Source organism: Bactrocera oleae, chromosome 2, assembly GCF_042242935.1.
Source record: "Bactrocera oleae isolate idBacOlea1 chromosome 2, idBacOlea1, whole genome shotgun sequence".
NCBI lineage: Eukaryota > Metazoa > Arthropoda > Insecta > Diptera > Tephritidae > Bactrocera > Bactrocera oleae.
The window spans coordinates 95,038,048-95,050,083 of record NC_091536.1 but is presented as its reverse complement, the minus strand read 5'-3'; the positions used below and the strand labels follow the sequence as shown (position 1 = coordinate 95,050,083).

The 12,036-nt window shown below is 31.6% G+C and overlaps 1 protein-coding gene across 10 annotated transcripts in view; it reads left to right on the top strand.

Moving 5' to 3' along the window:
* LOC106618957 (very long chain fatty acid elongase AAEL008004) overlaps positions 1–12,036 on the top strand; it is a 93,483-nt gene that overhangs the window by 57,104 nt on the left and 24,343 nt on the right. For all 10 annotated transcript variants that reach the window (XM_014236897.3, XM_070106067.1, XM_014236891.3 and 7 more), the window contains one exon: positions 9,869–10,267. In XM_014236897.3, the coding sequence (XP_014092372.1) occupies positions 10,210–10,267 (58 nt within the window). In that variant the 5' untranslated portion in view covers positions 9,869–10,209. The remainder of the gene's footprint in view (positions 1–9,868; positions 10,268–12,036) is intronic.

Below are 12,036 nucleotides of genomic sequence, written 5' to 3'. Positions count from 1 at the left end.
TATAAAGACGCAATCTCTATCGACTATAAAATATCTCACAAAAATATATATTTTGTCCATGTCGAATAAAAGTAATGTACAAGATATTCTTCTAGTAGCCAACTGGTAAGGTAGCTTAATGACCTCCTCGATTTTTCAAAATTAATAGCCTATAAATTCTTGTCTTCAATGTGTTTGGAAACAACTGCTGACCATAAACATACTTTGAAGTTTAAGGAATATTGTTTATCACACTTTCCGATACTTATAGTGACTTAAAAAAAATATTTTGTAGTATATTAGTCCAAATCTGGATGAAAGTGAAAAATTTATCTGAATTCGACTCATTATGTTCAAGTCTGTTACCAGAAAGAGACCAGGAAAGATCTGTAATGTGTTCGTGATCCAGAAATAACAAACTATTGCAGCATTATCTTCTCTTCGATCCAACAATCTCATATCAACCATTCGAAAACACTTTTTATTTTACCGTTAGCAAACCGTAATGTAAAGGGAATAATTTCGCGACTTTTTGTATTTACTATTATATTTTCATCTAAATTCAAATTTATTAAGATATATTAAAACAATATTTGTTTAATGACACCGGTCAAAGTCCTCTACTTTTCTAATGAAATATACCGGTAATTCTAAAATATTACTTATGTACATACAAATAGTTTATAATTACTCAAATAATCAACAACATTGTATGTAAAGCACGATTTCCATAGAAACTTAAAATTCCTCTAAGGAAATTCACTATGAGTATATAATTGTGTGCAAAAATAAAAATTACGCCATGATATTTTATTCAAACTGTTTGTAAATATTAAAAATCATCATCATCGAAATGAGTCGACGCTTTTGCACGTGATTGCACGTTTTTTATTTATTTATTTTCGACCATTATAACAACAAAAAAGCAGAGAGCACTCATAGAACAGAACTGAGTAAGAGTGAATGACGGCCTCAGTCGTGAGGGACAAAGAAGGGGCATGTAAAAATAGACACGATGCGGCCGTAGACTTTTCGCTAACACCGAGATGAGCATGAGAGCTAGAGATGAGTTTGGGCATGGTCAGTGAGTAACTAAAGAGCATAATCTGCAGCCGACGCTGCATGTTTAATTAGAAAGTCAGCAATGTGGTGGGGTTAAGAGCGGCCTCAGCTCATTCTCACATGAAGATGTAAATATGCATGAATTTGTATGTGTGTAAGTGTGTGATGGCAACTCCCACTTTTTCGCGTGCAAACGATGTTTACACACTATCAGCTGGAGCTGTTGTCTGTCAGTGCGGTCGTCATGTCATCAGCCCGTTAGCCAGTCTAGCAATCAGAATGATATTTCCGTCACTAAGTGTGCGCGGTGATTTTTATTATTTACTCACTATTGTAGTATGCTCTGTGCCTCACACCCACTTAACGATGCGCCCCGTCAGTCAGTGGTGTCCACCCTTTCCACCGGCGCCGCACTTTTTCTTCCAATCCCCGCACCAGTTTTGTGGTTATCTCGCAATTATCGCATATCAAAGTTGTACGCTTCTATGTGTGTGTTGTATTGTGTATGTATTACATTTAAATCAAGCTGACTGCCTGCCGCAATGGCTAAGTGACGCGCACCGTATTTGTATATTGTATATACTTATTGCTTCATTATGTGTGAATAATACATGCCGAAGCACATAAAGATTATATAAGCACACACAAATTTAAATAAATGTAATTTTAATATGTACGGTTGTCAAGTTTAAATTTTTTGTTGTTCTTTTTCCCAAAATGTGGGCTGGTGTGGAAATGTAAAACATTCTAAATTATTAATTTCAATTTAGTCTCACTTTTTAGTGTCCGTATCAAGCGCTCACACATTAATACACAAAGTGTAACCCAGCAAACCATATGAAGATTTTTTTAACTTGACTTATATTTATTCAATAATTTATTTTGTTATTGGAAAATTATATGTATTGTGCACAAATAATGCGAATAAAATAATTAACTATGAGCAAGAACGTATACATTTTTTCTTTAAAATGGCTAAATATTTATTTTTTGGTTTTCAACAATTAATCTTCTGACACTAGAATGTCTAACTAAGACAAAGAAAGTAGCAAATGCGAGAGTAAGCTATGAAATTTACATATTTAAATAGAAAATTTGAAATAAATATTTTAAAATTAAAAAAAAAGATAACAAAAATATTTAAATATCATTTTTGGCATACATTTTTCAAACATTATTATAATTTTTTTATTAATATTATTTCTAATACTATTACTCAAAGTGTCTTAATAGTGTAAAATATGTTCTAAAAATTAATATTTTTTACAAAATAATGTGTGCAACATATATTTATGTAATAAAAATACTTTTCGAAAAAAAATATTTTCGAAAAAATTTATTTTCTTGCCAAAAATTGTTAATTAATATAATACAGACATATGTATATATTACAAACTTGCAGTTTCTCTTTTACTATATGTTTTAAGTTTCAAACAACTACTACAAGTATTTTATATTTTTTTGTTAATAAAGTAATAATATTAGTGAAAGTTTCTTGAAAGTGAGAAATGAGTCTTAAAAATTATTGTTTTTTTTAATAATCTGTGAAAATATTTTTATGGAATAAAAATTAAAAAAAAAAATGTTCGAAATAATAAATTATAAATTATTTAAAAAAAATTATTAATTCATATAATAATGCTACACATTTAATAAATAAAAAATCTCGATTTCTAAGAACATCTTGCTTAAGAGAGCCTATCATGAAAATCATAATATCTATATGAAAAGTCTAAAATTAAGAAAATATATGCATATCGTTAATATACTCTTGTATATGACGATTTTCACCTTATTTATATTCCACCAAATTGCCTGCAGTGCATTTTTCACTGTACATTGGCCATATAAACACCTCACTTAATAAGCACATACATACCTATGTATATGTAGGTGCACTTGTCTTGTGGCAGAAGTGTTAAACGCTGAATACTTTATGTTGGCGTTGAGCGGTGGTAACAGATGTCATTGGTGGGGTGTCACCGCCATCACCACCTATTATATGTAGAATGCGCCTAACGATTGCTGCCGCATTTGTTCGCCCAAAACACTATGCAATATAGTACATGCAGACCATACGTAAATGCTACAGCAGTGGCATACTCATATATATAAATATATATGTACATGTGTGTGTATGTTTATGATGTCTTGCATTTGCTGATTTATCTAGTCGTCTGCTCTTTCCTTGTGCAAATTACGTCAAAAACGATACACACACATATACACACATACATACATCTATCTACTTTTTCTGTTTTTTTTTTTGCCTTTTACTCACAATTTTTTGTTTATTTATAAATCAAGCGTTAATGATATGTTTTTGGTTATGTCATAAAAACATGCTTAGGTTATGATATGTATATATGTACTTGTGTATGCATAAATGTGTGCACATGCTTGAAAATTGTATAATTGATAATTATTTCATCTATTTTTGGCGCAGTTCTTAAATATTACGTATGCTTACATACCATATAGTATTTATAAATAATGAAATACATACATATAGACATGTGTGTATGTAAGCGTTCGCCAAAAATAATGTTTGTTTATATATACATATATACATTTTATTTGCAAATATTTTGAAATGAACTTTGCTTGTTGGATAATATTTTTTTTTCAGTCAGTACTTTGTCTGATGAGCTTAATTCAATCGCTAATTTAGACTAAGCTTAAAAATTATACAATACTTGCCAAAAGTATGTGCTTTCGGATGAGTAGCAAATTTGCAAAACCTATAATATAAAGAAGCAATAATATTAAGAAGATCATTAAGAAAATTATATAAAATGTAAAAATTTAAATTAAGTCAATTAAAAATTTAGTAGATCATAAGAAAATTATATAAATTTTTTTTTAAGTGCAAGTAAAAGCTAAAAATTTTTTTAAATATAATAATTTAAAAAAATGTAAAAAAGTAAAAAAAAAATTTTGATATAAAAATGAATAATAAAAATTTAAATTTTTAAATGTTTATTTTTTTTTTTATAATTAATTTGTTAGTTATGCAAAATTGTGTCAAAATGTAAAAATTTTTAAAGTATCAAACAAATTAAAGTTATTGTAATTTAACAGAATTAACTTGGAACTTAAAATTTTTTATTGACCAAGTATTGCCTTGTATCAAAAGTTACTTGAAATAATTGTGGCAATCATTGTGAAGGTGGTTATTAAATAGGTTATTCTATATACATACATACATAGTGTGTATATACTCGTATGTATGTATATACTAATGTAAGATAGAGTTTTTCATTCAGTTTTACTCAAATTTTATTAAATTAAATGAGAACAAACACCAATATTATTTTCCAAAAAATATTTTCAAAAAAATATTACTTCCGAAAGTATACTAGAACTTTATACTGATTTTACATTCGATAATGATTTATTAAATTTCTGTTTATCTCTGAGAAAAAAAAACACTGCAAATAAAGTTGCTAAACGAAACATTTTATCATTATTAATTTTTGGCTTACAAATTGCAAGTTTTATCATGGCTTTTACACATTCCTTCGGCGTTTTTATGTCAGCATTACCTAGAAATGTGGACATTTTCTTATCAAACTAAAAGTGTTTAATCTAAATTGCAATTAAAAAGCCATAAAATGTAATTTGTATACACAAACTGACCGAGCAAAATAAAGTTCTTGTATGGCTTTTGTATTTGTGAAGGGTATTATAGCTTCGGTGTAACCGAAGTTCACATTTTTTTCTTCTACATAATAATTCACTATTTTATGTATATTAGCACCCGAATTGGTTTTTTTTAAACCGACGGTTGATAAATAGACCATAGTACATATTTTGTATCACAGCAAAATTTTATAAAAAATATTCTAAAATAAGCAATACACCTATGCTTCTTTAAGAAGATTTCGTAAACGACATCTCTAAAATTCAAATTCGATAGAAACATTCCCTTAGCACAGATCTGGAAGCAAAATATTCTTTATGTGATTAATCCATGTCTTCTCTTTTTATGTGCATAAGCACAAAGAGATTACCACATTAAAAAGCAATAAATGCACGGAACTCAGCGCCGACTCTACGGTAGACAAAATCGCTCAGCGCTGATAAAAATCAGCTTTACGCTCGGCCCGACTTTCAGCATCCACTCTGCAGACACCGTAATGCTAGAAACAGTCACCTACGCAAAACCGTAGACTGATACGACCTATCTTATGAGAGCGCAATGTAAATGAACATTCACCATCACTTCTACCGTCCATTTCTACAGACTGTGCGGTAGGATATCCGCGAAAATTGTGTTTTTCCCGTAGGGTTGCCAGCTTCGATATTTTGTAGTAATTAAAAATTGACTTGAATATATTTTAAATGTTCTTAAACTAACTCCAGATTACAATCGAATACATTTATTTACAATTGGGTAGACTTCTTTTTATAGTAGAATTTTAGATTTGAGCTTCTCATTATGAAATATTATAACTAAATGTGTGAAAAATTTTGTATAGAATTTGAACAATGGTAACATTGGTCAAATGAAAACAAAAGAGAACAACTGATTTCGACATTGCCGCTACGAGCATAACTTTTGAGAAATTTTGTTTGATACGGGCGGTAAGTGTAGAAGGGCCCAATTTCGGTGACTGTTTCCAGCATTAGACTACAAATCCAGACCAAAATTGTCTTGCTTTTGATCGCCAGCACGTATTCAACTCAAGAGAATATTTGTTGAATAATGCGCTTAATGGCAAAGTGTCTTTCAAATTTGATTTAAAGTCGCTATAGGTCGTTCATATTTATTATAACTAGAGATTGATGTAATTTCATAAATGGTAACCGTATTAATTTATTTAAAGCACGACAATTAGTATGCATATCTATAAGCCTAAATAGATATGTATTTAAGTATGTAAATCCCAACGAGGTATTTTAAAATAACGCAATAAAGTTCTGTTTACCATCAAAATGCTACATCTTGTATACAAAACTATTGATATATATGTACATAAATATACACATGCCTCAGTATCCACAAGCTGACGAGTAGCCAACACAAAATTTGTCCGACTCAGCACATTTGTGACTTTGACCAATTTAACCAAACGAAACGGCACTGCAGCGCGCTTACCCAGCTAACTGACAGCCCCCACCGTCCCCGGGTATTTTCCCACATCGTTTATTATAAGCATTGCTCTACATACAACGGCATCTAACTTAGCAGAGCTCAATGTGGCAACTGTTGCACTTATTTGTGTGAAGCATTGAAGGTTGCAAGGCGTGCAAAAATTATGTTGTAACCAAGTGTCAGTGCAGTGAACCATGATTGTATGTGCATGTACACATCTACATACACACTTGCATATGTATGTATGTGTGAGTGTGAAGTGTGCCGTTTTGCATAACAAAACAGTGACGTTACAACGACGAACGACACACAAAGGTGTTGAAGAGTGAAGAAAACGAAAGCAAGAAAGCCAGCTAAAATGAAATTCTTGCGATTACGTACACATACATTCGCATATAATCATTATTAAGCAGCAATGAAATGGAATTGCTTTTGCTAATCTGTTGCTTGCAAATTGACGAAAACCTTTCCGCCCTTGACCTTATTCGACGGCAACAGATTGATGAGAAGTCAACAACAATTGACACAACTGGCGCAAACACAGATTCCTTCAGACGAAAGTGCGACGCATCCCAGTTTTCAAACAATGGCCGTAGCATAACGACGATGATATGGAGATGCTGCTGTGAATGATATGATTACAGTGCATACATTTATTATCTTTCATCTTTTGTATGCAATGAACCGTGCTGATGTGTAACATTTTGAGACTAGAAAGCAGCAGACAGTTAGATGAATGCTTGATGAGTTCTTTTGCACATTTTTTCTTCATTTAGGTTGCTTTATAACAAATGTATCTTCACGAATTGTGACATATACATATTATTATCCAAAGCATCGCTACAATTCTCGAATATATTGTTCAGATCGGAGCGCTATAGTATATAGCTGTCATTCAAACTGACAGGGTAAAATCAGGATACAAATATTTTTATACCCTTTGATGCTATAAAAAATGCAGTTGGAAAGGTTTGCGCCGAAGTTATAACTTTTTTCTTGTTTTGATTGGATTTTTTCCTTCTATTTTTGGTTTGTTTGTAATGCGTCTAGCGCAGTAAATGTAAGGCCAAAGCAAAACAATGTTATTTTATTTATTTTTTTTCATATCATGTTTATTATTTTTATATATGAAAAATAAGAAAAAGCTTTAACTTCGGTTGCACCGAAGCTGTAATACTCCCACAAATACAAAGGTTCCCTACAAGAACTTGATTCCGATCGTTCAACTTGTATGGCAGCTATATGATATAGTGATATGTTCTGAGGAATCATGAATCGGAGAATACATTTTTGCCTTAAATTATAACTCGGGCCGAATTTCGTGATGATAACTCGTCAGTTGAAAGAGTATTCCATACATTCCAATTGTTCAGCTTGTATGGTAGCTATATGCTATAGTGGTCCGATATCGGCCGTTCCGGCAAATGAGCAGCTGCTTAGTGAGGAAAGGACAGCTTAAAAACTGAGGGACTAGTTTGTGTATATACAGACAGACCGACAGACGGACATGTCTAAATCAACTCAGCTCATCATGCTGATCATTTATATATATATTTTATAGAGTCTCCGACGTTTCCTTCTGGGTATTATAAAATTCGTGGCAAACTTAATACACCTTGTTCAGGATATAAATATCATATCATACTTTTGACACCACAATTGCCAATGTTAATAGCAGTGACATTGACATCTGTATTGTCTTATCGACCCACTACAATTGTCACATTATTAAAAAACCACATTGAAATAAACACGCTAGAAACTTTAAATAAACAGCAACAAAAACTACAAATATACCAAAGATTTCGGTTGCCAGAACTCAAGGCTTATCAGTACCTGTATACATTAAAAGTCTAAGTTACACTTTTATTGAAATACAATAAATCGTGAGGTATTAAATAAAAATATATTTGGCTTTTCTAGTATATGAGCGTAATAATATATGCTAGGCATACCATAGTTACTATAATTGTTTAAATGTTTGGAGATATGTGTACCTTTTTCGGCTTATCTGCGTATTGCGATACTCAGCCTCGTTTTGATCGATTCTGTGGAATTTTCTGTTTATAAAACACTTACTATGATATCTTAACTTTATGATGTGCGAGCAGTCGGGAAGTTATCATTGCACTTAGGAATAAAATGTTGCTTCATTCGAATCACCAGCTGCTGCACACATATATATATTTAATCGCTGTATTTATTATGCCCCATAATTCTTAGAAAACAAAAAATACAAATTTTACTAAAAACAAATCCTAATATTAAGTATGCGCATCAAATTTAATTTTGTTCATAAAAATCTGTTTAGCCTTTAATTCAATTAAGTCTAAAACCAGATTATCGCTTCAATTATCAATTAGATTTATAGCGTGAAATTGGCAATAAAAAGTAATTATAATTATACGGCAACGCAGGTGGTCGTTAAACAAAATGCAGAAACGCTTCGTTATCGCTATTGAACGATCATTTAGGTGTGTTTGTTGAAATATGTATTCAATTATGTGCATATTAATAGATGATAACCAAAAAATATACAAAATTAAAAAATTCACAAATGAAAAATTATAAAAAAAACAACAAGTAATAAAGAGCTAAGTTCGGGTGTAACCCCACGATATATATATAATATATATAGGTATATATACATTCGCAATTTCACAAACCAAAGGCGGGGATATGCTTTCAGGTGTTGCAAAAGTTTATATTAAAAAAGTAAGGAATAGCTAAGTTCGGGTATAACCGAAAATTTTATACTCTTGCAACTTGCTAGAATCAAAGCTGGGGAATGCCTCCACGTGTCGGTAAAACTTTATTATAAAATTTTAAATTTCATGTGCAATTAACTTGCCGACACTTTAAATCTCCGATTTTTTATTAGTTTCCAAAAGTCTCTCATGACTTATTCATTTTTGCTTTCAAAATGAGTAAAATTTGTAATATTTTGCTGTTACTGTTATTTAAATCTTTTGATTCGTGCTTAGTAGTCAATAATTTGCGAATGGTACTAAGTTTTTGAACTTTACGAAAATTACAGATATATGTAGATATGGTACTTCCTTTAACTCCAGTTGGGGCGTAGGATTGCTTAAAAATGCCCTGTTCAGCTTTTATTAACAAATTTATTTTTAAAGTAAACTGCATGTATATAGGTATGTATACTCGTAGGTATATTTACCTCCCGAATTGCTGCTGTCACTACTTTACGAACCTTAGTTGAGATTAGATAACTTTCAATAAATAAGGCGTCGATGAAAGTCCAACTGGGCTTTCCAACATTTTTTTACTATGTGTGTGTATCTATGTATTGTACATATGTACCATATATGTATGTCAATTGACTGAATACTCAGCAGAAAAGCTGATTTATATGTTACTTGTTTTCCTTTATCGTATCCCAACAAGAATAACAACAATGCGTTTTAAGAGTATTGATAACTCTACAAAGTTATAATTACCAACGAATCGCCGTTACAACACTGAACCCTAGAATATTCTAATCGCGTGAGCTATTTCATTTATTTGCACCTTCAATGCAAAAGCATGACCTTCCAGATGTCCATTACAGGTGTACTATCTACTACGTATATTTGTAGATATGTATATTTATTAACATTTCCTATAAGCGAATAGAAATATAAATATTAGCTTGTAAACATATACGACTGTAGTTAATTTGTATGGTTTTACACTCAATTAAATAATTATTGACCATTTACCAATTTGCAGATAACACCAAACAATCAACATAACCAGCAACAACCAACGACAACAAGAATAACAATAACAAGCGTAGTTACAACTAGCTAGGGCAATATTCTATTTGTAAAGCAACAACAACAGAAACAAAGGAAAAGCCGTGGAAAATAAAGTACTGCATTAAAATCGAACGGCGAAAGTCAACGTGCAACAAGCAAGCTTGAAACAACAGCCAAGCTGCAGCGTTCGTGGCAGGAATCAGTGAGAATCTGAGTTTGTGTGTCGTTTACAATAACTAACCACAACAATTGCGACCAGAAGCTTACGTACAAATCGACTCGGCATAGACAAATACTAGTACCGTTAGCACAATGGCCTTAATTATGAAATACATTGACAGTATGCAGAGATATATGGACTCACATGGCGGTAAGTAACTGGTCACTTTGTAGTGAGTTTTTCTGGGTGGGTGGAGGTGTGTTTATTAAAGCACTCGGCAACGATTAAGTGCTATGTGTATGTAATAATTTTTAATGCAAAGCTGTGTAGGGTTGATTAGTGTTGAAAAATAGGCTTTGATCGAACATTTTGTTTGCTTTATAATAAAAATAAAGGGATTTGAAATACAGAAAATTGTCATGAAGCTAGAATTATGAAAACTTGCAGCGCAATATATAACAATGAATAAAGTTTCATAAGTAAAAACTTATGAATAAGATTTGAGTTGAATGTAGTAACCTACTTACTGAAAGTATTCTACTTTTTGAAAACAATTTACTTCAATGAAAAAGGTTAAAGTTTTTTCAGTGGAAATGGTTTAGTGGAAGATAAAAGAAAAAAATGTGGCAAACTAGATCGAAAACTATATCCATTAAAATATATAGAAGATCAATAGGTAACCAAATCTTATACTTTGCACTTCATAGGTTTAAAACTAAAGGATTATGTGTTATGATCAATATCCAACCGTCGAAGTAGGAACGCAATGCAAAGTTTTTCTAAAGGTTATTGTATGGATTACCTATGTTTTGAAACAATTGATATTATAATTCTAACTATTTTATGCATATCAGAGCATCGGAGGTAAAGATAAAATGTCAATGCATCTATGAAAGGTTTCTTCTTTGTTATTCTTCAAAATACAACCGATTTGATAAATTAAATAAATTAAAAGTTAGGGTTGCCTGCTTAGCTGCTTTTGTTCAAAATAAGTATCACTGTAACTTTGCTTGTCTCTCTTAGAAAAACACATTTTTTAAAGAACAATATTCCAAATGATGATATTGACGTTGGCGTTGCTGAATTGCTCCCAATTTATTTTTGCAAAATTATGCCGACTTTAAAAGGGCACATCTACAAGTAGTATCACAGTCTACAAAAAAAACAATTTGGAAATTTAAAAACAAACTTATTTCTAAACGTATAACCTATCGCAATATGAGAAATCGATTTTGTGTCACCTTCCGGCACACGCAATGATCACTCAAAGGCTCATTTATGTTCAAACAGTAGAAAAGCCGATTCTCACTGATTCACTGCCGCCTGACTTTCTCTCACATAATTGTGCTTGTTGAACAGCGATTAGTCAGGTCAAATTTCAATTGTCTTATGTGCTCTCCATAGAAAAAATAAAATTCTCTCATATCTCCAGAAAATGCCCTTTTAACTCAAAGAAGAGCATAGATTTAAGTCCTTATATCGAACGCTTCATGACAAAAGAGCAACCAAATATTAGTAGAAATGTCAAAAATTTTTAAAAAAATACATAAAAATTTAATGCTGAAAGCTAAATCACTACATGACAGGTATACATATGTATATACATGTAGCAACATTTTTACCGTATAGTTGTGTGAGTATATATCTACAATTCTACACATATATGCAAGTAAGCTTCGAAAATTTGGTGCGTTGATTATACTTATATCCAGCACAATACTATATAATATACATATTTATATTTGATTGCTCTGTGTTGTCGGTGTTAAAATTTGTCAACATACATGAGATACAGCGATCGGTGCTCGGCAATAACACCGAAGAACGTGCGTTTGACTGTAAGCTCATTAATCAAGCGGTTATCGCGGCAGCAAATCCATATTAAAAAGGCATAGCGGCAAATATAACAAAAACCACACCCAGCTTTGTGCAAAATCGCTAAAGTGCAAAAATAGGTATGTATGTGCGTGGGTGTGTTG